We start from the raw sequence: 26,778 nt of genomic DNA on the forward strand, positions 1-26,778 counted from the left end.
GCTAATTCTGTATTTTAAATATAGGAGGCAACATAACATTAACCTTAAAGCGGTTTGGGAGCATCATCGTCATTTCCTCCGACACCCACCACTGTCGTCGGGAGCTGGCGAGAGGCTGGCTGCTAGAAAGTAGATCTTGAGGTAAAAAAGTCTGGGCACCCCTGTCCTATGGTATAAACAAAAACTGTGTGCCCAAAGTTTGCTGGGATATAGAGTCCAGCTCACCTATGACCCTAATGAGCATTCCTACAAAAACATTGTAACGCAACGTCTCAGATGTAACATGTCAGAGTAAAAGTTTAATAGTGCACCTGCATCTTTTTCTTTTTCAGGGGTAGGTTAGGGGTAATTTATTCATAAATCAGCAAAGTATGTTTTGAGTGCAAGCATCTAGGCAGGATCACAGTGAACCTCAAAGCTTCACAACACCCAACAAGCTGTACTTGTATGATAAAGAAGAAATAAAGTCATTTTAATGAGCGAGTACATCAGCAAGTGCTTGGCTCTTGAGTTATTTTTTTTTTCTTTCCACATTTGTAATTAGTTTTTAATGAAACATTGTCCGATCACAAAGATGCAATGCGATAGCTTCACAGCACTGATACAAAAGTCACACCAGGAAACATACAATGAGTCATATTCAGCGTGCTGATTGTCATGAGGAGCTTTAGCGTTGTGTGACTGATTGGCAAGTGTGCAGAAACATCGGATGCAATACGTCTCGACGTTCTCGTTCAGGGATCGGGAACCTTTTGCAGTGCGATTCGAAAAAGAGAAGAACGTTGCAAGCGGTGCCCACATCACAAAAGCGTCCAGGCAAGCTGTAAATATTCCATTTTTGTTTACATGTGCCATACCGTTGACCAAACCAGGGTGTACCCCCACTTAATGCCCCCAAGCAAGCTTGGCTGGACTCCGGCTCACCCAGAACCCAAATGAGGGATGGAGTTCATCAAAGTGTGAACCTGGGAATTTGCCCAAAATGGTCAATTGTTCAATTTTTGGTACGAGTCTTTGAGATTTAATCTTGCGTTTTGCCTTTGCAGAAATGTCCACCTAATTTCTTGTTGATCACTATTTTTTTTTTTTTTTAATTTGTTTTTGTAACTTTCCAAGGGCGCTATTGTGACATCAGGGAATTGCGTTCAGGTCCCCTTAAAATCGAGTTGACACATTTTAATCAGGATACACAAGTCGGGGGCCCCCAAAAAACAATTATGATGGTTGAAGCTGCAATTTAGTAAAGAAAATGTTTTCATCGGCTCTGGCACGCCCGCGAAAATAAGCAATACAGAAAATGGTTGCACGAATCCTCCAACTGATCATTGAACTTTGACACCATACTCCACCCACATTGCTCAATCGTCTAAAGAAGAATAATCAATGCTGCTGAAAGGGAAAATATTTCCACCATTTATGAAAGACTTCCAGGCATGTTGAGGCCTGCAAAAGGGCGACTGATTTTGTGTGTAGAATAACAAAGAACAATTCCAAGAAAGCCTCCACGTCACACGGTTCTCCAACCCTAACGAAAGTCCATTGCAACATTGGAAAAAAAAAAAAAAAAAGTCCCTAAACATTTAATGCTTATAATATATCATCAGAAACATATTTGTGCGGCGGTTGCATCAGTTCATCTCTTGAGCGTTTTATGAAAAAGTGCTGCTCTCCCCTCTCATAGCAGGTGTACATCAAGCGACAGCAAACGTCTTTTTGTAAATCCACAACAGTCACAGCATGACGGGACACACACACACACACACATGCGCGCATTTGGATCGGAACCAGTGCAAGCCACCAGTTGTACGAGGCTGTTGTTGAGAAGGCGGAGGTCCTCGTTCTTCGTTCCCAGTGGCGTTGCCACTAAGTCCTCCAAGTGTGGGTTCTTCTCAGCCGGGCGCCCTAGCGTGCAGTTCACCCCCGGTCGGACGTGACGGCGCTCCAGCACGCGCACCTTACGAGTAGATGGACCAGTAGATGATGTTGAATAGGATATAAGCGCTGGGAAAGACCACCCGCGAGTATTTATCTATGGCGTGCGTGTCGATCCATATGTTCACGTAACCCCTGGAGGGCTTCACCTGGCCCGTGAGCTGCGGGTCGTTTAGGGCCACCTGAGCCAGAATCCGGTCCTGTCGCCCGCCGTTCTCCGGCGTTGCGTAGTTCCCCGTGGTGTTGATGTCCACGGTGCCGTATCCGCTGATCTGGGGGTCGATCATCATGTCGTCCGGGTTGCCGATGCCGCACGTGCAGGGGAGCTGGGCGGGCAGGCAGGCACACGTTTAAAAAAAAAAACCACGATTATTAGTTTCTTCATCTTTAATCAAGACCTATAAATAACTGACAATATTCATGTATGAATACTGGAAATGTTCCTCGGGGGGGGTGTACGCGGTGGGTGATTTTGGCTCTGTATGCCCCGGTATTTGCCAGATGGAAATATTGTAAGATGGGTGAGTTCCAGGCCTGCATTGATTAGCCAAGCTTCCAACTGATGCAATTTAGAAAATAGTCGCTGCAAATTAACATCATATATTATTCATTCTCGTGTGTGCCAGTTTCTAATTTCCCTCATGTTGTGTTTTGGCTGGTTTATTCAATCGCGACTCTTGACTATAATTCATTTTAAAACCAGAGGAACTAACATGAAGTGGTTCAAACTTAAACTGCTGCCTTCATAGAACGAGGTTTAAGACATTTCAGTATGATGAAGAGCGTTCAATGTACCAATTTGTGCGCATAAAACAAGAACGTTCTCTACAGGCTACATTTAAGTAATGTTTTAACATTATCTTAATACCTAGCATACGAGTATCAAGCGAGAAAGAGTACCACAGAGGCATTATTTGCCCTGAGGATGCTTGTGGAAAAGTACAGAGAACGCCAGAAGGAGGTACATTGTGTCTTTGTGGACCTAGAGAAAGCCTATGACAGAGTACCAAGACAAGAACTGTGGTACTGCATGCGCAAGTCTGGTGTGGCGGAGAAATATGTTAGAATAGTACAGGACATGTATGAGGGCAGCAGAACAGTGGTGAGATGTGCCATAGCTGTGTCAGAAGAATTTAAGGTGGAGTTGGGACTGCATCAGGGATCCGCGCTGAGCCCCTTCCTGTTTGCGGTAGTAATGGATAGGCTGACAGACGAGGTTAGCCTGGAAGCCCCTTGGACCACGATGCCCGCAGATGAAATTGTGATATGCAGTGAAAGCAGGCGGAGGAACAGTTAGAAAGATGGAGGTACGCACTGGAAAGGAGGGGAATGAAGATTAGCCGAAGAAAAACAGAATATATCTGCATAAATGAGAGTGGTGGAGGAGGAAGAGTGAAGCTCCAGGGAGAAGAGATAGCGAAGGTGGATGACTTCAAATACTTGGGGTCAACAATACAGAGGAATGGTGGTGTGGTAAAGAAGTGAAGAAATGGGTCCAAGCGGGATGGAACAGCTGGTGGAAGGTGTCTGGTGTTCTATGTGACAGAGGAGTCTCTGCATGTTCGCAGTGGTGAGGGCGGCCATGATGTACGGATTAGAGACGGTGGCACTAAAGAGACAACAGGAAGCAGAACTGGAGGTAGCAGAAATGAAGATGCTGAGATTCTCGCTCGGAGTCAACAGATGGGATGGGATTAGAAATTAGCTCAATTGAGGGACAGTCAAAGTTGGATGTTTTGTAGACAAGGTTCAAGAGTCCAGACTTCGATGGTTTGGACATGTTCAGAGGTGAGAGAGTGAATATATTGGTGGAAGGGTGCTGAGGATGGAGCTGCCAGGCAAAAGAGGAAAGGAAGACCAAAGAGAAGGTTGGTGGATGTTGTGAGGGAAGATATGAGGGCAGTGGGGGTTCCAAGAGGAAGATGCACGAGATGGGCTTAGATGGAAAAAAATGACACGCTGTGGCGACCCCTAATCAGGACAAGCCCGAAGGAAAAGAAGATACAAGTATCAAGCTAACAACTGGAATGAAACTGAAAGAAAGTAAAACTACCAATCTCTCAAGAACATTTCCAGTTTGCGACGCATGGTCCAAAAAATGTTGGTCATTTTCATGTTAGTTATCAGCCATTGTAGCACATGCCAAGAATGTTCATCTTTGTCCAGTTCAATTGTGTGTGATTAATAGTTAATCAACTGTATTGCTCATGTTCTACTGAGCAGCCACACCCTCATCTCCATGGCAGAGAGTTCCATTTGTGGTTCTCTGGTGATGGTCACCCTGTTCTCTACACTTATTTGGTGTCACTACATTAAAAATAACAAAACAAATAAAAAAATCAAAGAAAAAGAAAAAGGAAAACACACTTTTGGAGTTGCAGGGGGCATATTTTTGGGTCACACTGTACCACTTTTAGGGTGTTCAATTTCAGTCTTGCATCCTCTTTCATATTTCACGTAACATTTTAACAAAAATTTAGGACTGTATATATTAAAATATGAAAATAATATACCTTAGCTTCAACTGCATATGTTGCCCTTAAAACACGACTAGACTATCTTATGTAATGCTGCCTCAACAGAACCCATCCATCCATCCATCCATCCATCCATCCATCCATCCATCCATCCATCCATTTTCTTAGCCACTTATCCTCACGAGGGTCACAGGGAGTGCTGGAGCCTGTCCCAGCTGTCAACGGGGAGGGGGTGGGGTACACCCTGAACTGGTTGGCACATAGAGACAAACAGTCGCAGTCACAATTACACCTTGGGGCAATTTATAGTGTCCAATTAATGTTGCATCTTTTGGGGATTTGGGAGGAAAACAGAGTGCCCGGAGATAACCCATGCAGGCAGAGGGAGAACATGAAAACTCCACAAAGGTGGGGCCGGTATTGAACCCGCGTTCTCAGAACTCTGAGGCCAACGCTTTACCAGCTGATCCACCATGCCGCCAATACATGTTTTTACAGTATTAGTGTAACTGTGTTATATTAATATAACTTTACCGAAAATGGCCATCGGCCGGATGCCTCAGTCCTGCCGTTTTCGAAATACGGCTACAGGTTTACATCTGAAATCCGACACAAACAAACAGCCACACAAACGATGAGATTTAAATTATTCTTTTTTTTTTTTTATAATGAGGTAAATCTCTCTGCATCTGTCTTTTCCATTTGGCGGATGAAAATAAAATATGAATATCCATGAGATGAAGTCCCAGCAATAATTGGCCGTAGCCCCGAGAGAAGCTTAAACCGATGCAATTTCAAAAATATGTATTGAAAATGGGCCTGCTAGATTGTGTTATTTATTAGTGCACGTACTGATTTCGAGCTGTTTTTTTGAATTAACATATTCAACCATCTGTCTCGTCATTCGGGTCACTGGAGCCTTCCTGACTCAGCTGTTATCAAACATTTATTTTGCCTGTCCCATCAAATATTTCCCGTGAGAAAATGTACACAATATTAATCTTTCTGCCTGTGCCAGTTTATTTACTATTTTACATGTAATATAGGTTTTTACTTTGAATTCACACCACTCAACGAGGCCATTTAAGACGTGAAATAAGATTTGAGATTTTAATCTGCTTTTTCCAGTCACTCATTTCATATAGTTCCTCTTCTCGGTCTCAGTTTTTTTGCACACAGCAGAATAGCAAAACAGCCTTCAGGCAAGAAGTGAGTATGTTTGTGTTTTCCGCATGGAGGGGGGTGAGGTGGTGGTGGGGGGGGGCTACGTTGATTTGAAGCAAAACAAGTGCGTTCTTATTGGCTTTAATAAATCACCTCTCGGCGTCACTTGAGATCAGACGAAGGCTTCGAACAGAAAGACGATACACATTTTTTTAATCTTCCCTGGGTAATTTGTTTGCTCAAGTGCAGCGCGTCGGATAATCACTGCAGGAGACAATGTGAAAGTGCAATTTTCCCAACATCTCTCAGGGTACCTGCTCAATTAACCGTTAAAAATGGCGAAAGCAGTACGTACTCTCTCTCTGAGCTTGCGCTCTTTCCTCTCCTGCACCGTGGAGAGGTAGTTGACGGCGGCGTACTCGATCACCGACAGGAAGACGAACACGAAGCTGACCCACAGGTAAATGTCCACTGCCTTGATGTAGGAGACCCGCGGCATGGAGGCGTTGACCCCGGTGATGATGGTGGACATGGTGAGCACGGTGGTGATGCCTGCCGTGAGAAACGCACAAAATACCGCAGCCATTTACATGCACATGTTAAATCAAAAACTCGCACAAAAATAGAAAGCAATACTGAACAGCATGATTATTTGTGCTCCAGAGTAAGGTCAGAAAGGAAGTACGCCATGTAGGACACGGGCAGCCTGCAGCTCTTCTCAGCGCTGCACCTCCGACTTTACAATGTCACATTAGGTAATAAACCAGCTTTTTATTTTGAAGGCTGGATGAGAAAATCACACTTTTGCAACCAGGAAGTGAGTTTTCATTGATGACACACGGCGGTTGGGGTGGGGGGGGGGGGGTAGTGTGCTATATTTACACATTTACTCATTACTCATACATTTCTGTACATTTGGGCTACAATGTACTTAAAGGGGAAATCCAGTGTTTTGCATGAACAATGTATCCAAGAGGTCATGTAATATGTAGCCTATTTTTGACAATGTGATGTTAAATCCTCTCTCATTTAATAGTGTTTTGAGAAGATTTTTATCAACAATTACGAATTTTTAGGGGCGCTACTATTCCGGCAAGTCACATGATCTACGTGGGCGTATGTGACGTGTTATCTGCCATTCCTTTAGCCGAGCTTCGGTGTTGGCGGAGGCCTTTAGCCGAGCTTCGGTGGCGGCGGAGCCCTTTAGCCTAGCTTCGGCGTCCGGGGCTAACGGCCTCCGCCGCCTGGAAGCCTAGCTTGCGGCCGGCTGCTGGAGCTCGCTCGTCAGACTCCGGGTCATTCCTGTCCAAAGAACCGTCCGCGGCTGCCGGCCCAGAGCTCCCGGGGGCCTTTGTTTACGCACTTATGTCGCGCGTAGGCCTCCGAGTAGTCAGACTCCGCGTCATTCCGCCTGAAGAACCATCCGAATATTCAACATTATTTACAGCCACAGGTTCAAATCTGTAAGGAAGTATTCCTCTGTCTTCCCGATCAACCGGTACTGCTACTGCTATTTCTTCATCAGATCAGGATAAATCCGAGAAATCAGCGCTGAGCATAATGGTGTCCCATGTAATTGAGCGTCTGGAAGGGCACGTAACACGTTACATCTGCGCACGCAGGCCATGTGACTCGCGAAAATGGCAGCGCCCCTGAAAATTCGTAATTGTCGTTAAAAATCTTCTCAAAGCACTATTAAATAAGAGGATTTAACATCACATTGTCAAGATAATGTACATATTACGTGACCTATTGGATACATTGTTAATGCAAACCACCCGAATTCCCCTTTAAAGTCGTTTTATGTGAAGCTTGCTTTTCACTTTTACTTGTTTATGTTAAGAACTGATACTTTTACCTTGTTACACTAGGCTACATGCTGCTCGTTACATTCATTTATCGATAATTGCGCACACGATCCATTTTTAGATTCTTGTTTTTGACTTCTGCATCGGATGCCCGTGCTCTAATCCTTTGAGCACAATGCTCAAGTTTAACAATCAAGCAACGCAAAGAAAGTTGCGTGTCTGCACACAATGTCTTCACACTACAAAAATCTAGTTTTGCTACTGCGCAAAATGTCTGTCCACTTCTGACTTGAGAAAACCCTGCAGTGAGTTATAAATGAATAGTATGTTCTGCTTATTTCCCTCTCTGAATTTCTTTCTCTCTCTCTCTCTCTCTCTCTTCTCTCTCTCTCTCTCTCTCCCTCACACACACACACACACACACACTTTAGCAAAAGGTCAGCAAAGCTCTTCTTTATTAGGTCAATTTAGTGGATAAAGAAATAGTGTTTCCATATGACCCAACCCGTGTTTTTTTCCACTTAAAAAGTAAAATGGTGACATGTGTGAGAACTCCCGTATTGATCATGAATTTGATTTGTGATCTGTCACTTCTGAACACAGTCACGTGTCACTTATAGAGGGAGTGCATCTTTGTGCAACCAGATTTGTCTGTAATTATCTCATTGAAACTATTTCACCAGGGGCGACATGGTGGAACAACTAGTTAGAGCGTTAGCCTCACAGTTCTCAGGGCGGAGGTTCAAATCCCGGCCTGTGTGGAGTTTGCATGTTCTACCTGAGCCTGCGTGGGTTTTCTCTGGGCGTTCCGCTTTCCTCCCACATCCCAAAAATATGCATCAATTGGAGACTAAATTGCCCCCAGGTGTGATTGTGAGTGTGACTGTTGTCTGTCTCTATGTGCCCTGCGATTGGCTGGCGACCAGTTCAGGGTGTATCCTTCCTCCTGCCCGCTGACAGGTGAGATAGGCTCCTGCACTCCCACGACACTCGTGAGGATAAGGAGCGAAGAAAATGGATGGATGGATTTGATTGGTGCTCTGATTTAAAAAAAAAAAAGTTACTCATGACTTAGTAGTATTTAATTATTTGTAGGAGTACTTTTGACTTTTACTTGAGTCATCTTATACTTGAGTACAATATTTGGATACTCTACCCACCTCTGTATGACGGATGGGTCTAATTGCTGATTAACGGATTGTGAACAATTGAGACAAGGCAAGAAGAAGAAAAAAATGTTTAAAAGAAAAACTCCTTTGCATGAGCAATGGAAAGTTCCTCCACGAGTCCTCTGGGCAACATTATTTTGCTTAATTGGATGGTGGCATGGAAACAGGAGTTTAGATGATTTAGATTCCCTCATCTCATTATAAATAATAATGTATAATGTCAAATAACCCAAAGGTCAAATTCCACCTAAATTTTGTCGAAAAACAATGCGGCTTTAACTGTGTCAACACCAAACCAAGTAAAACATCCAAAAGGAACATGAACTGAATATTTATTCATGAATTTCATACATATGAAATGTTTTCTTTATCCGTGACTTTATGAACCGCCACAAGTAAAACGCAGCCATTTGGGAATGGGTACAATAATTGATTATTTCTGGGTGGGCTCCCTTTTGTGGTATAAAAAGAATTACAGAATCAAATTTACAAACTGCAGAATGTTGTGATGGCTTTCTTTCTTTTTTTTTTTTTTAATCCAGAGCAGTGCATTTGTTAAAGTGATTCAGTGATTTAACATTTAAACACAATGCATTTTCATTTAATCATTTACAAAAAATATATATTTTTTTAAATAAAAATGTCTTCTTTTTCTTTCGGCTTGTCCTGTTAGCGGTCGCCACACTGTGTCATCTTTTTCCATCTAAGCCTATCTCGTGCATCTTCCTCTCTAACCCCAACCAAGTGCCCCCTTTCTTCCCTCACAATATCCATCCACCTTTTCTTTGGTCTTCCGCTCACTCTTTTACCAGGCAGCCCCATCCTCAGCACCCTTCTACCATTATACTCACTCTCTCATTTCTGGACATGCACCCTTGAACCTTCACCTTAAAATCATCTGTTACGCCTACGGCACACCTCACCACTGTTCTGCTGCCCTCATACAAGAGATGTCCTGTACTATTCTAACATATTTCTCCGTCACACCAGACTTACACATGCAGTACCACAGTTCTTCTCTTGGTACTCTGTCATAGGCTTTCTCTAGTTCCACAAAGACACAATGTAGCTCCTTCTGACCTTCTCTGTACTTTTCCACTCGCATCCTCAAGGCAAACAATTCATCTGTGGTACTCTTTCTTGGCATGAAACCACACTGTTGCTCGCAGATACTTCTGTCCAGAGTCTAGCCTCCACTACTCTTTCCCATACCTTCACTGTGTGGCTCATCAATTTTTTTCCTCTATAGTTCCCACAGCTCTGAACATCACCTTTGTTCTTAAAAATGGGAACTACCACACCTTTCCTCCATTCTTCAGGCATCTTCTCGGCCGCTAGTATTCAGCCACCTCTCCAAATTGCTTCCGTGCCTCCATAGGAATGTCATCAGGACCAACTGCCTTTCAATTTTTCATCCTTCGTAATGCCTTTCGAACTTCCCCCTTACTAATCATTGCCACTTCCTGGTCCTTCACACTTGTCTCTTCTACTCTTCTTTCTCTGTCATTGTCTTCATTCATCAACTTCTCAAAGTATTCTTTCCATGTATTCAGCACACTACTGGCACCTGTCAACACATTTCCATCTCTATCCTTAATCACCCTTAGCTGCTGCACATCCTTCCCATCTCTATCCCTCTGTCTGGCCAACCTGTAGAGATCCTTTTCTCCTTCTTTCATGTCCAACCTGGTGTACGTCATCATCTGCCTCTTGTTTAGCCTTCCCCACCTCGACCTTTGCTCTTCATCACATCTCAATGTCTTCCTTTCACCTCTCCTCGGTCCTCTCAGTGTCCCACTTCTTCTTCTCTAACCTCTTTCCTTGGATGACTTCCTGTATTTTGGGGTTCCATCAGCAAGTCTCCTTCTACCCTTTCCTACCAGAAGACATGCCTGTTTCTCTGATCACCTTGGCTGTCGTAGTCCAGTCTTCCAAGAGCTCCTGCTGTCCATCGAGAGCCTCTCTCACCCCTTTCCGAAAGGCCGCACAACATTCTTCCTTTCTCAGCTTCCACCAAATGGTTCTCTGCTATACTTTTGTCTTCTTAATCTTCCTACTCACCACCAGAGTCATCCTGCACACCACCATCCTATGATGTCGAGCTACACTCTCTCCTACCACTACCTGACAGTCAGTAACCTCCTTCAGATTGTATCGTCTGTAGAAAATATAATCCACCTGCGTGTTTTTATCGCCACTTTTGCAGGTCGCTATATGTTCCTGCCTCTTGTGGAAAAACTTCAGTCATTTCCATCCTTTTTGCAAAGTCCACCACAATCTGTCCTTCAAAGTTCCTTCCCTGGATGCGGTACTTACCTATCACTTCTTCATCGCCCCTGTTTCCTTCACCGACATGTCCATTCAAATCTGCATCAATCACAACTCTCTCGCGCTCAGAACTACTTCATCTCGTTCCTTCCAGAATTTCTCTTTAAACTCTAGGTCACATCCTACCTGTGGGGCATAGCTGCTAACCACATTATACATAACACCCTCAATTTCAAATTTCAGCCTCTCACTCGATCTGATACTCTTTTCACCTCCAAGACGCTCTTCCTTTAAAATAGCCCCTACTCCATTTCTCTTCCCATCTACTCCATGGTAAAATAATTAAACCCTGCTTCTAAACTTCTAGCCTTACTACCTTTCCACCTGGTCTCTTGGATGCACAATATATCAACCTTTCTCCTAATCATCATGTCAACCAACTCCTGAGCCTTTCCTGTCATCCTCCCAACATTCAAAGTCCCTACACCCAGTTGTAGGCTCTGTGCATTCCTCTTTTTCTGCCGAGGAATCCGGTTTCCTCCTCTTCTTTGTCTTCGACCCACAGTAGCTGAATTTCCACCATCCTGTCTTGTTAACCCGGGCCATGACTGATCCAGTATGGGATTAAATAAAAATGTATTCATTTTTTCATTTTCCGTATTGGTTCTCCTCACGAGGGTCACAGGCGCGCTGGAGCTCATACCAGCTATCATTGGCCGAGAGGCAGGGTACAATCTGAAGTGGTCGCCACACATAAACAACCAATAAGATTCGCATTCACATCTACGGACAATTTAGAGTCTTCAATTAACCTACTGTGCATGTTTTTGGGGTATTGGGGGTAAACCGGAGTACCCAGAGAAAACCCATTCAGGCATGGGAAGAACAGGCAAACTTCACACCTCCATCCACAGGTGGGTCCAGGATTTGAACCTTAGTCCTCAGAACTGTCGTCCACCGTTAAGTTTCAAATGTAATATGTTTTCATTGAGTAATTTAGGCACAGTTTTTTCCTTTTAATATATTTCAGCACATGCTATCAAAACGGTACTTTTTAGGACTCAAACCTCTGCCTCGTTTTTAATGAACACTTCTGTATTTTATTGGTGGTCATTATGTTGGTACTTGGCAAGGGCAGTATTTTTAATGGTGGTACGTTGTGTAAAAATGTCAACAACCACTGTCTTCGAGGAAAAACCTGAACAAATTTGACAGGAAAACAGCAGAAGCAGGATTTTACAAATTTTAAGCATGCATAGCGACCTCTAAAATTATAACTTTATAATTGTATATGAGTAAACTCTTTGAGCAGGATTACCATTTTGTGAGGATTAGAAACTTGCTAGGTTTTAGGAATTGAGGCTACGGTAGGTAGGTAATAGCATTGCAGTTTTTCCTCATAATATCATGGGAGGGGAGGGATCTCATAGCACTTACTTGGATAATCATATTACTGCGCCATAGTCGATTTGCTCTCTGCAGCTCGTTATGACAGAGTTTGATGCATTTACCAGCGCTTAAAGTCCCGCATTAATTTCTTTCCTCTTTGCATTACCCTAGGAGAGGGCATCTCGTGGCGAGGTTTTAAGGGAATTGCAACCTCTAATTGTCATTATAGTTCCAATTACGATGTTAATTTCCAAATTAAATCAGACTGAGCAGCGGCATATTTCAGAATAAATCTTTTTGTGCAAATTGAGGCTGCGGAGGAGCCCCGTCCCGTAGGCGGGGTTTTCTTGGAAAGTCTTCCTTTGTGAGCATTAAAGCCGCATTGCTCCAAAACCTGGAAGGGTAGATCCCCCGTGGGGTGGGGGCCGAGGGCCTACCTAGGGGGACTCTGGCGGGGACGGCCCTGCGGTCGATCCAGAAGGACACCCAAGACAACATGACCATGAGTGTAGCGGGGAAGTAGGTCTGCAGCAAGAAGAAGAAGATGTGGCGCCGCAGGGTGAAGTGGATGTACAAGCGGTTGTACCAGCCTGGAAAACACACACACACACACACAGTGGGTAGGACATGAAACCACTGGAAGGAAAGGTTCATGCTATTTCTGGCAAGGGAAGATAGCGCGCAAAATCCTTTAAACACTTGAAAGGCTCTTGTGAGCACAGAAGTGATGGGCGCTCAGAAAAGCGCCGGAGGGCATTCAAAGCGCCGCACAAGTTGTTCGAAGTCATTCGATTCATTCGCCGTTCGTGTGAAATTGAAATAGTAGCACAGTGTCCACGGTGGGGCCGTGCAAGCAGACGCAGTTTTAATTGACCCCGCGTTTGCTTTTTGGAGTATCTCGGCTCACCGGGGATCAGTGCGGGAGAGGCTGAACGGGTCGAATTGGAATCCTCGTGATGTGTGGATGCTCACATTTTTGGCCCGAGCACACCAGAGGGAGGAGATTACCTGTGCTGCTGTAGAAAGCCAACTTGGTGGTGGTGTGAAATTTCTGGATCAGGAACTGGGAAAGGGATATTCGGTCGTCCGTGTTGAGGGATTCGTTGCCTTTCTTCCAGTAAAGCATCAGATCGTCGTCCGTGTACGCGTCTGCGATAAGAGGGAACAAGCCGAACCGTGACGATCGTGTCCCGCCCCTGCCCTCAGAGACGTTTAGCACAGACATAACTTTGTATATCAATGTTCTGTTGTGAAAAATAATGGTTCATCTCTTTGAGTGAGTCGACACACAGCGACTAATTTGATTAATTGAAGGAACGTCCCTTGAGGAAATAGAATTCAGGAGGTCCTAAGTTTAGTAGTATCCTGAAGTTTGACGTAAATTGGAAAGTGCCACAGTTTATCATTAACCCACAGCAGTGGTTATACATACATAATTACAGTACGTATTTCTATGGAAAACATTTACAGGCCATAACTAGAAAAGAAATGAAAAACAGCATGTTGAGACTGTCCTATAACTGAAACCCCCCTTGTATATTAACGTGGTACTAAAATGATATTATTATACTGGTAGAGTCTGTTTCGAATATTCTAGGATTGTGTGTGTCATTTGTATTCTTACAAATAGGTCAGAATGAATGAATCACTAAAAGCACCAAGCTTATCTTCATTTCAGTCATCATACACGTATAGCGTACCACATTCGGTTGCATCACATGTGGCGGTACACAAGATATAAAGGAGGTGTTTATTTTATTTATTTTTTATGTGACTGTATCATTTGGGAGCCCGGGGGGGATGTGAAGCACGCGAAATACGAGATGATGAAACCACTCACAGCTTTCGATCTCAAGTGAGCATGTCTGAGTGTCCAGAGGGAAGCGGCTGAGGTCCATGTTGCACATGGCAGTGACTGTGACTCTAATTTACAAGACACACACACACACAGAGAAAAAAGAAAAAACACAAACAAACAAACAAAAAACAACACAATGACGTGAGTGGCACTTTGGCCGTGTTCTTTATTTGAATGGAGAGCTGCCTTCAAACACGCCCACAGTGCTTATTATGATTCCATCACTGAATTGTTGGGAATCATTTCATATTGTCTTGTGATGAACTGGAAAGCATCACATTCGTCTCGTACTGCGATTACAGTGATTATATGATCACATAACTCAGTCGTCGTACTCTTGCCGTATCAACCTTCGTCTCAAGGTTTGTTCCTATGCGGCATTTCACATGAATGATTCATTCTATTTGAATCCCATTGTGTTTTCGGAGAACAGCCTTTCTTTCTTTCACTATCACACAAATACGGCCTATGAATAATTCTTTCTTTTTTGTTGTCTAGGAAATTGCACACGACGGGTAGTTCCAATGGCTCCCTTTAATGTCCTGTATATTTTGAAGAAAGCCTGTTAAATAACTAATTGTCCATCTAGACAAGGAAGTTCCATCAATTTATAACGCAAACAACAGATGTTTGAAACTTCAGACAGAAGGTCAGATAAATGACTTATCCTTCCAAATGTACACAATATTTTCATTTCCTTTTCCCAGACTAACCCTGTCTAGATCTCGCACAACTGTCTTTATTTATTACAATACACTGGCTGTGTTCATAAAAAAATTATATCAGTATGATGGCATCCAAAGTACGATAAAAGCAATAAATGGCCAAGGAACGTATTATACTGAAGAAAATAAGTATTTGAACACCCCGCTAGATTGGAAGTTCTTCCACTTAGAAATCATGGAGGGGTCTGAAATTTTCATCGAAGGTGCATGTCCACTGTGAGAGAGATAATCTAAAAAAATCCAGAAATCACAATGTATGATTTTTTTTAAAGATATATTTGTAAGATACAGCTGCAAATACGTATTTGAGCACCTGAAAAAACCCATGTTAATATTTGGTACAGTAGCCTTGGTATGCAATTACAGAGGTCAAACTTTTCCTGTAGTTGTTCACCAGGTTTGCACACAGTGCAGGAGGGATTTTGGCCCACTCCTCTACACAGATCTTCTCTAGATCAGACAGTTTTAAGTTAGGCTTTGACATGTGCTGGTTTAAGCAGGGAACCTTCCGTGCCATGCATGATTTCAAACCATGACGTCTTAGTTTATTACCAACAGTGACCTTGGAAACAATGGTCCCAGCTCTTTTCAAGTCATTGACCAAGTCCTGTCGTGTTGTCCTGGGCTGATTCCTCACCTTTCTAAGTATCACGCGGTGATATCTTGCATGGGGCTCCACTCCGATTGAGATTGACCATTATGTTTAGCTCCTTCCATTCTCTAACGATTGCTCCAACAGTTGACCTTTTTTCACCAAGCTGCTTGGCACTTTCTCCGTAGCCCTTTCCAGCCGTGTGGAGTTTTGTCTCTGGTGTCTTTGGACAGCTCTTTGGTCATGGCCATGTTACAAGTCTGAGTCTTACTGATTGTATGGGTTGGACAGGTGTCTTTATGCAGCTAACGACCTCACACAGGTGCATCTGATTTAATACACGGAGTGAAGGTGGACATTTAAAGGGGGGCTAACAGGTCTTTGAGGGTCAGAATTCTACCTGATAGACAGGTGTTCAAATACTTATTTGCCGCTGTATCACACAAATAAATCGTTAAAAAAATAATCAATTGTGATTTCTGGATTTTTCTTTTTAGATTATCTCTCTCACAGTGGACATGCACCTACGATGAAAATTTCAAACCCCTCCATGATTTCTAAGCGGGAGAACTTGCAATATAGCAGGGCGTTCAAATACTTATTTTCTCCATTGCATGAAGAAAAATAGAAAAATCTACTCTCAAATGTCAGCCATCTCCCGCGTTTACCTGAGGCTGTAGAGGACGTTGCCGTCGGGATAAACCCTCAGCATGACGTTGTCTGTGGTGGTGTCGTGGATAAACGAGCGCTTGGAGTGCACGAAGAACATGTCCGGGACCCAAATCTTCTTCACCAGGCGACTGTCAAAGGTCATGCTCTGGTTGTTGGTGCTGGGGAACGACAGCCGCTCGTCTTTCCAGTAGTGACGCAGGTAGAGCGTCATGGTGAAGTCCTACACGGGGGAAAAAAAATGAAATAAAACACATTTCATAAGGTACGCCACGTCTAATGAAAGCTTGATCAGAATAACCGAACGTTGCTCCAATTTTATTGACACTTTCAGGGATTTACTTACCATATCCACTTCAGAGATGGTGTCCAAACTTTCCACCTGAACATCGACTCCCACTGGGATGGGAGGACCTGAAATAAAACACAACGGGGAATCTTGTGCAGACGGTCTTTCACGGTCACACTTCTGCAACAGTCAAAATATGTTCAATGTAATGGTTGAAGGCCGCAAATCGGTCCCGCCGGGATTCGACAGTGCATGTGACCTATTTCTGTTTTTGCGACTCCGCGGTATCATCCTGTGATAAAAGTGCGCGAACACAATTAGGTCGCAATCGCGGATCACCGTTGATGCAGCGCAAGGGATGAAATCCGGCCTGCGCTTGCACTTTAAGGATGTGCACTTAATACGGGGATGCAGGAAAATATAGGTTTGGTTATGCTCGTGTGTTGTGAGCAGAAGTTCCCCCTCGTGTGCATCAGTAAATTCTTCAAAATAGGGTTTAAAGCCAGAGAGCTGAATCAAATGTTTTGATTGACATTCAAAGGGGTATTCATTTAAAAAATATGATTATTACTGTGGTCGTACTGCACATGAATGAAAATTATGATCACCACAAGGAAAGAAATAATAAATAACAGATGATTACGGGTAATATAAAACACACAACAAACTTAATGTCCTTTCACATTTTTGCACACAGGAAGCATTTTCCTTTTTTCAATCTCATTCATGAAATGTGTGCAGAATTTACATTCAGTGTTGTTTCTGGATAAAAACAAGTTTCTGTGTTTATGCTACTAATATAATTGAGTCCACAATTCTCCAAATCTCTTGTATAATATAAACAGCTCAGCTCCGCCTGGCATAGAAAAACTCGACTTGATAAGCAAAGACCACGAGACCTCAGTTTACAAAAGCAATTTGGCCCGAGGAAACGATCGTACAGCACTCTCGTGGCTCCAAGCAAGGTCCTTTTTTACTTTTTTTTTTTTTTTTTGCAGAACCCAAACATGCGTCACGCATCCACATTTCTCGGCTGACCTCCAAACGCCGGCCTCATGGTGAAATCGTGGTCGTCTATTCTGAGAAGCTGCTCCGATTTTGTCATCAGAGATTTTGTCATGTCAGGGCTTCTCTTGTAGATTGGGCTGCGGGAGTAGACACAGTTTAAGCCGACGCGGGCCATTTGGCGACATTTCCCCGACGCGCGGTGAAGGAAATCAATGAATGGATTCATTGTTATGTGTTTGGTGTTACTTTTAATGGGACTCGATGATAATTAAATGCTCTGAACTCTTGTTTTCATTGCAGCGTAACGAGCAGAATAACGTTATGCCACAGTGGATGTCTGCAAGGATGTACAGTAGTTCACCATCAAATATTCCTGATATCGTGATATTCTCCAACATGCAAGCACAACTGCTGAATGCAGTTACATGTAAGTACCGCTTTTTTAATTTGACTTAATTACGACTCATCGTGGTCGCATAATCAAGTTAACGATCAAATCCACACAATCCATACAACGATCACCAACAATGAATACAGAATTTATTCCTATTGTTGTGGAATTTAGCGGTGGAATATCAAGGGTGAAATTAAAAATGTTATGAAACCAGTACTGTTGATTTAACTAACCTTCCTGTTTTGTGACCTGAACCTCCATCCATTCTTGTTTCTCTTCGGGACCTAATCATTGACATGAAAATAAAATATGAGTGTGGATTTGGTTATTCAGAGCCTTTCAGTACAACAGGATAAGCAGGAGAAAATGGATGGATTGGTGGATGGATAGACGGACAAATGTCAGCCATTTAGGGATTTGTATGTACAATAAATCGGAAAGCCCATTTTGAGGGGTTCTGAAACTGCCATCAAATGAATCCCAGCACCCCTTAAGGCTCAATTTTTTTCATTGTGTAAAACCACAATGCTTGGGTGTAACTGAATATTTTAACAACCAAAATACACCCCCGGGGTGCTATCTGTGCTCTATGATTGGTTCTACCTTTTCAAATAATGCCCAAAACTCCAACCTTGGTTTAATTGAACATTAATAAAAATGTTCCAAAGACGTGTGAAAACATGATTGCAAAAGATATATTTGGTGCAAATACAAAACTGCTCATCATCAAAAGCGCACCATACCGATTTTTTTTTTTTTTTTCAGCATAATGGTGGCAGCGTCATGCACTGGGGCTGTTTTTTTCCCTCAGCTGTAAACACGACCTCAGCAAGGTGGAGGGAGTTATGAACACCCCCAAATATGATTCCGTGTTAGCACGAAACCTTCAGGCTTCTTCATGGAAGGTAAAACCAACCAACAAATAATGTCAAGAAAACTCCACTGCAACAGCTAAAATGTATTTGGGGTGAATTGGAGGAACTTTAAATGAGAAAAAAAATTATTGAGTTCAGGCAGCTGGTAAAGTGTTGGCCTCACAGTTCTGAGGTCCCGGGTTCTATCCCAGCCCCGCCTGTGTGGAGTTTGCAAGTTCTCCCCTTGCCTGCGTGGGTTTCCTCCGGGCACTCCGATTTTCCTCCCACATCCCAAAAACATCCACCATGAATTGGACACTCTAAATTTCCCATATGTGTGATTGTGAGTGCGCCTGTTTGTCTCGATGTACCCTGCGATTGGCTGGTGACCAGTTCAGGGTGTACCCTGCCTCCTGCCCGTTGACAGCTGGGATAAGCTCCAGCACTCACGCGACCCTTGTGAGAATAAGTGGCAAAGAAAATGGATGGATGGATGGATGGATGGATGGATGGATGGATGGATGGATGGATGGATGGATGGATGGATGGACATGAGTTCAAATGTGATTGGTTCATCCAAAAAACAGACACGTCCTAATTATAAGAGGGTGTTCACACATGTGCAACTACATCATTTCCGTACTTTATTTTTTACCCCCCACCCCTCCCAAGGCTAAAATATTTTTTTCCATAGAGTTGTACAGGTTGTAGGTCACATTATTGGAAGGAAAGGTTTAAAGGGTTCATTTTGATCTCCATTCATCCATTTTCTCTAGCGCTTATCCCCATTAGGGTCACGGGTGTGCTGCAGCCTGTCCCAGCTGACTTTGTGCGAGAGGCTGGGCACACCCTGCACAAAAGGCCAGTTAACCGTAGGTCACATATTGACAAACAGACAAATCAGCGTTCCTACTCACGTTCACACCAAAGGACAATTCAGACAAACTCACATGCGCACTTTGGAAGTGTCGGCGTAAACCTGAGTACCCATGGAAAAGCACCACTAGCACGGGGAGAACATCCCCACAAAGGAAGGTTGGAACGTTCATACAAACCCGTGATGTCTGAACTGTGAACTGATCACAATAACCAGTCGGCCGCCGAGCCACTTTATATTTTCCCGACGTTTGAAAAGGGGTGTGTAGACCTTTTATATCCGATGTATGTCTGCACTCGAAACACCGCACGTGTTTTCTACCCTTCTGCTGCTTTTCCCTGCTTTAAGGAGCTATAGTGACCATGATTACATCAGCCGCACTTCAATCCCGGCATCAATCACACGGGGGCCAAAAGGGCATCATCTCCTCGTGGATTCCAAGTTGAGCGAAGCCGCCCTCGGCCTCGGCGCCTTCGGTGTGGTCGCGGCTTAGCTGGGCTTTCGTCAGACCGCGTACGGCACGAGAGTGCGAGAGAAAAGATGAATTCCAAGCCCTCGAAAATGGATTAATGGAGTCGAGCGTGTTGTGACAGACAGAGATAAATCCCTCTGACAAGCACAGACGAACATAAAGACGACGGCGCAGAAGCGAAGAAAGAAAGCAAGAAGGGAGGGAGGGGGAAACGGAAACAAGGGCAAATGACGATGAGGCGATGGCCGCGCCGATGGCCGACGGGCGCTACTCGTCTGCTTCCATCCAGCAGCTGGTTCCTAATCCTCTTGGCAGAAATGACGCTCCAATCCCCTCTCGGACTGTCATCGGAACACAGCCGACTGCCCGTCTGCACTCCGTTTTACCTCGCAGCGCTTCCTCCTGGGGGAGCCCCAGTTGTAGGCCTACTCAATCAGTCCGTAAGAGCCCCCGTGTTGCCGATTTTAATATGCAGAAGCGAGCAGCGGGGACGATCTCGGCTGCGTTTGACAAAGCCTTACGAGGCGTTTCTCGTGTGCCCCACTACCCGTCGCCTCCCCTCACGATTCGGCATCCTCGAGGCTGAGAGCGGGGAGGAAAATGGGACTTAACATTAAACGACCCCCCCCCCCCCAGCACAAAGCATTGGCATGTTTTTGTAATTTCAACTCTTCTGAGAGGAGGCGTTAGGCGACAAGATGATTCCCTGCGTGGTGAAGATCGTGTACGCTGTGCAAAATGGAACCTCATATCAGCAAACGCCCCCGAAGTCGTTACACATCCAAATCCAACCCACATTTTCGGGAAAAGTAAGTCAATAAGTAATAAGTGGGGAATCTTTTTGCGACTTCCGCTCTGCAAACATAAACCCCGCAAGTGCTTCTAATTTCACTTTAGTGTGTTTCCAAGCACGTGATCGAAGGATGCTGATGGCAGCAAAGAAGTGTGACGGTGATGAGTGTAGTGAAAAATTCGTTATGGTTGCTTTATAAAATAGGACAAACGGGGGTTGGCGTTTGACAAAATGGGTCCTCAGTTGACGAATATCAAAAGTTAACCCTAAAGAATCTTGCAATTTACGATTTAAATTCATCCAAGCTAGTAATTCAATTGATTTAATTATCAAATCAGTTTCAAAATCACTTGCATACATCCAAACAACATTTTTTTTTCATTACGGGTTTTCAGTCAAGAAAACAAGAACTGTATTGTAAAAAGACTGTAGAACGTAATAAAAAAATGTTTTCATAAAGAGGTGCCACGGTGGCTCAGCTGGTAAAGATGGTTGGATGGGGATGGCTGTGCATTGCTGTTATTGGGGGAGGATAAAAATTACCACATTTGGTTTCACAATAATCAGTAATCAGTAATAATCATTACTCTATAATTGTAATAGTTAATATACTATGGCTTCAATATTTATTTTACTGTATTTATAGCATCAATTTTGTAATTCTGGATGCATTTAAAGACAAAGATCTTCTCTTTTCGTATTTCCTGTTTCCACTATTGCGGCTGACATGCAAATTCCCCAATCTCGGAAAAATAAAGGTTATTTTCTACAGTGTACTCTAAATATGTGTTACATATACTTTATTATATGTTTTTTTTTAATATATATATATATAGGCGGCACGGTGGGTCAGGTGGTAAAGCTTTGGCCTCACAGTTCTGAGGTCCCGGGTTCAATCACGGACCCGCCTGTGTGGAGTTTGCATGTTCTCCCCGTGCCTGTGTGCATTTTCTCCGGGCACTCTGTTTTCCTCCCAAATCACCAAAACATGCAACACTAATTGGACACTCTAAATTGGCCCGAGGTTTGATTGTGGGTGCTCCTGTTTGTCTCCATATGCCCCGCGATCGGCTGGCGACCAGTTCAGGGTGTACCCCGCCTCCTGCCCGTTGACAGCTGGGATAGGCTCCAGCACTCGCCGCGACCCTCTTGAGGATATGCGGCTAAGAAAATGGATGGATAGTATCATAAAGAGTAATTATTATACATACTGTAACGATTTGTGTCATGCATATAAATGCAAAGATACACATAAAGCACATATTGGCCAATGGTGTAGAGGCATTGCTTGACACTGAGGAAAGGCAACCAGTGGGGGCAATCCACACTGGGGAGGTGCCACAACCTGTAGGCACAGAGGCCATTACAACTTGGGTAGGTCGGGGCAGATTCTCCACATTCTACAGAGACCCCCAGTCTCTCGGGTCTGGGGAACATCCCAGTGGGAAGGCCAAAAACACCTCCCAGCGTGGAGGCTCCCACGAGCAGAATTGAACTTCAAAAGAACAGGAGCAAAAAATTCAAAAGACTGTAAGATATCCAATAAACAAGGTAATAAATCCATCAGGGAGTAATATATAAATGTCAGAATAAATTATAAAGAGAGCAGTCAAAAGCTGAAGCAAACAAGTGAGTCGCAGATGTTTGTTTGTCAAACAGAATCCAAGCATTTACTGCCACCGATGAACATATTCTTAAAGTATGTTTTTCTACAGGCGACCAAGAGGGTCCGGTCCAGTTCGTCTGGGAACTTCAGGTTTGTAAAGCGCTGTAATGATTAACATGTTCCGATCAATCGGGGCATTGCGTCCGTTTGGATTTGAGATCAGCACCATTTTGGAGTTGAAGATAAAGAGTCGGTGGTGTATCATAGCTTCTCATGTCCATTATGAGGGAGAGAAATAAAAATAAGTTGGTAGTCGGATATGTTTAAGCACCTCACACTCAAACACCATAGTTGTATGGCATAAAAAGACTAAATGTTGCAATAATTAGGAGAAAGTGTGTGTCGCAGTCGTGAGAAGATGATCATGGAGTTCATGGAGTGGGTGGTGAACTGTGTGTAAACTTACAGTGCATTCCTTAGTTGAGTATCTGTAAATAGGTTATTATTTTGCCATTAGAAGCCCTTTCTCCGTTTTTTGGGGCAGTTGGTTCAGTGACCTCGCTCCGTAACTCAAATTTTGGCTCGCAACACAAAGCAAAACATCGTTTCCTAACTCAAAAACTCCTCATTGGATCACTCATAAGTCAAAGTACCACTGCATGTGTTTGTGTCACGTCTAATTCATAATCAATTTATTAATGTAAATTGACTGGTACGGATTCTTTAATAAATGTCTTGAATTTCCTGAATTTCTTTAAATTTGAACAAAAATATTAATAATTTCGAAAGGAGAACCCTAGTTACACCGCAAAGTCAGCTGTTTTTAGTCTTTATAACAAAAATTGGTGCCACGGTGGGTCAGCTGGACGACCGGGGTTCAAATCCCGGCCGCCTCCCACATCCCCACAACATGCAATATTAATTGGACACTCAAAATTGACCCTAGGTGTGATTGTGAGCGTGACTGTTGTCTCTATGTGCCCTGCGATTGACTGGCAACCAGTTCAGGGTGTACCCCGCCTCCTGCCCGTTGACAGCTGGGATCGGCTACAGCACTCCCCGCGACCCTTGTGAGGATAAGCGGCAAAGAAAATGGATGGATGTCAAGACTGCGCATATCTGAAGCACATGTTGTAATCTCATACTTCAGCACACCATCATAGTTAATGGTGGGTGAAAACATTATTTAAAACATTTACATTACGTTTCATAAAGATTTCAAGATGACAACAGATTGACCCTGGAAGGGATTCATTCTATTTGATTGTAAAATTGGATTTGATTTGATTGAAGACGCCCCCCCCCAAAAAAAAAAAAAAGAAAATGTACGAGGCCAGATTTGAGATGAACACGAGAGGCGCTTGCATCCACAAGTGCGCTCGTCGTCCTACTCGCCACCCGCCAATCTGTGAGCTGATTAGCGACAAAATGGTGCACAAATGACTTGTGGTTGATTGCCGCCGACGACAGCGAGGCGTTTAATGTCTCCGGTGATCTCCGAAAGAACATCTGGACAAACGATAGCGTCTGCAAAGGCAGCGGGATTATCTGATATGATGAGCTTTTGCTGTCGATAGACTTGGTACTTCTTATCATCCTCAACAGAAACCAATCAGAAGTTCATTGTGGCCACTGGCTACGGCTGAAACCAGTGGAGTATTTAATGAGAAATGCATTTTCAAAGTCAAAAGATGGTAACTTTTCCTTGCGTAAATACTTTTTATCCCCGCTACTTGAACCATCAAAACAGTCCGCTTTCATTTCTGATTAGACTATCATTTTTTAATGAAGTAATTTTTTTTTTTTGATGAAAAGAAAATCCTTAATCTATATCCCCGGCTCGGAAATAAATGTTTTCATCGACCGGATGGTTTATTAATTTAAATTCGCAACAATTGAATTAATCTTAGTCTAGATGTGTGGTGAGGGTCTTTTTTCAGCCATTCTACCTTTCAGAAAATATGCTACAGCGATCAAATAAATGTTTCTTATCATACATTATGAGCATTTTTTAATTATTTTATTTTAAGTCTGGCTATATATAGTTAATACGCAGTCTTTTTCCCAATCCCTGATTTGTTTGCCTAGCTACTCTACTTAATTAAACAAGATGCATTCTCCGGATATGCCCTGCCATTGGCTTGTGACCAATCCAGGGTGTCGCCCGCCTCTTACCCCAAAGTCAGCTGGGATAGGCTCCAGCGACCCTAATGAGGACACACAGCAAAGAGAATGGATGCATGGATTTTGGGGTGGTGTCCCATTTGGGGAAACAAATACATCCCACACACCAAAAAAAATTTTTAATTTTTTTCCACATCATATCATCATCTGAATCCTGAAAGCCGACAAGTTCTAATTGCATAAACGGTCAGCAGGAAGTCACCAGCGGGTGAAGGTATGCGCTTGCCTGCGGTGGTTGTGGGGCAAAACAACTTGTCAACGCTTCATAAATAGATGGAGGGATTTAGGTCTCCCTTGCTCTCCAAACTGCTGTGTGGGAAAAGAGGGAAAAAAAACCAACACCAACAACTAACGGGGAGGGGCGAAGTAGCGCACAGGTGATGCCGGCCCGCATCCCGTCCACCTAACCCTTCTTGAACTCCTTTTTTTTTTTTCGCGCACACGCGGCAGCGGCCCTTGTGACCGAAGCAACAAGCGTTTGTACCTGCTTTGCTTCAAGGTCTCCAGCTTGTGACCCCGCGACCGAGCCAGCTTCCCGGCGGCAGCCACCAGACAAACGCAGATGAAGAACACAAGCACAGTATCCGCCCGCATGGCTCACATTCCCCGGAGGATGGACCTCTCGCTCTCTCTCTCCCTCTCTCTCTCCCCTTCTCTTTCTCCCTCTCTCTCTTCAGTCAGTCAGAACGTGCTCCTCTCTTGGGCTCCAACTACTTCCTCAGGCATCCCCTTTGCCAGCTTCTTAGCTCTTATATTGAAAGACTGGAAAAAGGGGAAAAAATGTTTTTTTTTTTTTTAAATAAGCAGCAAGCAAAGCAAAGCTACACTGGTTTATTCTACAGCCCGAGTGGAAAACATCCTACGTCCTCCGGTGCTTAATCTCCACAGTGGGAAAAGCAATTTTGACTAAACCCATAAATCCTTGAGCGTCAGATGGTACAGATTTGATCCCTGCAGCGAGCGGCGGATGTGCCTGCCTCTCTGCTGCACTCACTTATGTGTGCTCTCTATTCCACTTTGCGCCGCCCAGAAAAAAAAAAAAAAAAAAAAAAAAAAAAAACAATTCCCACAATGATGCAGCATGCTCATTTGTAAGGTCAACGCTTTGGAGATGCGGACTCACAGAGGATGGCACGGTGAGGTGGCTGAAGGGGTGGTGGTCTGAGGTTGACGCAAAAGGATATTTAACTCCTTGTGAGCCTGTCACCACAAAAATCCGTTCCATAAATTGTCTACGCCACTTAACTTCGAGACGGATGAGTGTCGATTGGCGCCAATCCCAGATGACTTTGGGAGGGCGGCCGTGTGCAACCTGGACTGGTCGCCAGCCAATCGCAGGGGCTCAATTGACAAACATTCAGGCTCACGACGAGAGAGATGACAGTTTTCAATCATCTGAGAATTAAGTTTTTCGAAGGCGTAAGGAAGCCGGTGTATCCTGCGAGCTTGGGGAGAACGTACGCACCCCACACAGGAACGTCGGCGGCCAGATTCGAACCCTCAATCTTACAACTCTGAGCTGGTGGCATGGTGGCTCAGCTGGTAAAAGCATTGAGCTTACAGTTCTCATGTCCCTGGTTCAATCCCGGTCCCACCTGTGTGGAGTTTGCATGTTCTCCCCGTGCCTGTGTGGGTTTTCTCTGAGGACAAAGAGCCACACCTGGGGCAAATTAGAGGGTCCAATTAATGTTGCATGTTTTTGAGATGTGGGAGGAAACCAGAGTCCTCAGAGAAAACCCACACAGGCACGGGGAGAACATGCAAACTCCACACAGGCGAGGCCAGGATCGAACCCGGGACCTCAGAACTGTGGCCAACGCGTTACCCGCTGATCCACCATGCTGCCTTAAGCCATGCTAAAAATAAATCAAAAACTTCAATAATAATAACACAACTCTTATAGAAAATCCATCCAATGAACAAAATATTCAAAATTACATAAACACATTTCAAGAGACTTGTATACGTTGCTTGTCATTATAAGCGAAGTAGGTTACCGCGGGCCTATCAGTTTAGACCCTGGACTGGTCGCCATCCAACTGCATGCACATCCAAACAACCATTTGAACTCAAATTCACAACCATTTAACTTTTATTTAAATCTAACAGGTTTTTGGGATGTGGGCAGAAGTAGGTAGAAATCCAACATAAGCATGGGGGGAACATACAAACCTCACACAGGAAGTCAAAACCCTAAAACTCAGAAGTGTGAGGCAGATGTGGTTAAAAACATCTTACTTTACTTTTTTC

The 26,778-nt window shown here is 43.8% G+C and overlaps 2 protein-coding genes across 3 annotated transcripts in view; one reads left to right on the forward strand and one right to left on the reverse strand.

The window, feature by feature from the left end:
* The window catches only part of LOC133513502 (xaa-Arg dipeptidase-like), a 37,325-nt gene extending 12,159 nt beyond the window's left edge, over positions 1–25,166 (forward strand). Inside the window, exons 6-8 of the mRNA XM_061844361.1 lie at positions 17,649–17,775; positions 22,454–22,494; positions 25,028–25,166. The gene's annotated coding sequence lies outside the window, so the exon portion shown is untranslated. The remainder of the gene's footprint in view (positions 1–17,648; positions 17,776–22,453; positions 22,495–25,027) is intronic.
* LOC133513346 (gamma-aminobutyric acid receptor subunit rho-1-like) lies at positions 319–25,131 on the reverse strand. 2 transcript variants are annotated; one of them, XM_061844049.1, is made up of 11 exons: positions 25,013–25,122; positions 17,976–18,026; positions 17,379–17,485; positions 16,398–16,465; positions 16,051–16,274; positions 14,048–14,130; positions 13,216–13,356; positions 12,645–12,797; positions 5,929–6,125; positions 2,082–2,258; positions 319–1,954 (listed from the first exon to the last, which is right to left on the reverse strand). In XM_061844049.1, the coding sequence occupies exons 1-11, from the start codon at positions 25,120–25,122 to the stop codon at positions 1,676–1,678; spliced, it is 1,590 nt and encodes a 529-aa protein (XP_061700033.1). In that variant the 3' UTR covers positions 319–1,675. The 2 variants fall into 2 exon arrangements, with proteins under 2 accessions (XP_061700033.1, XP_061700034.1); XM_061844050.1 differs by having other exon boundaries at positions 1,816–2,258; positions 25,013–25,131.
* Positions 25,167–26,778: the final 1,612 nt, after the last annotated feature.

The sequence above is a fragment of the Syngnathoides biaculeatus genome, chromosome 15 (genome assembly GCF_019802595.1).
Source record: "Syngnathoides biaculeatus isolate LvHL_M chromosome 15, ASM1980259v1, whole genome shotgun sequence".
NCBI classification, from domain to species: Eukaryota; Metazoa; Chordata; class Actinopteri; order Syngnathiformes; family Syngnathidae; genus Syngnathoides; species Syngnathoides biaculeatus.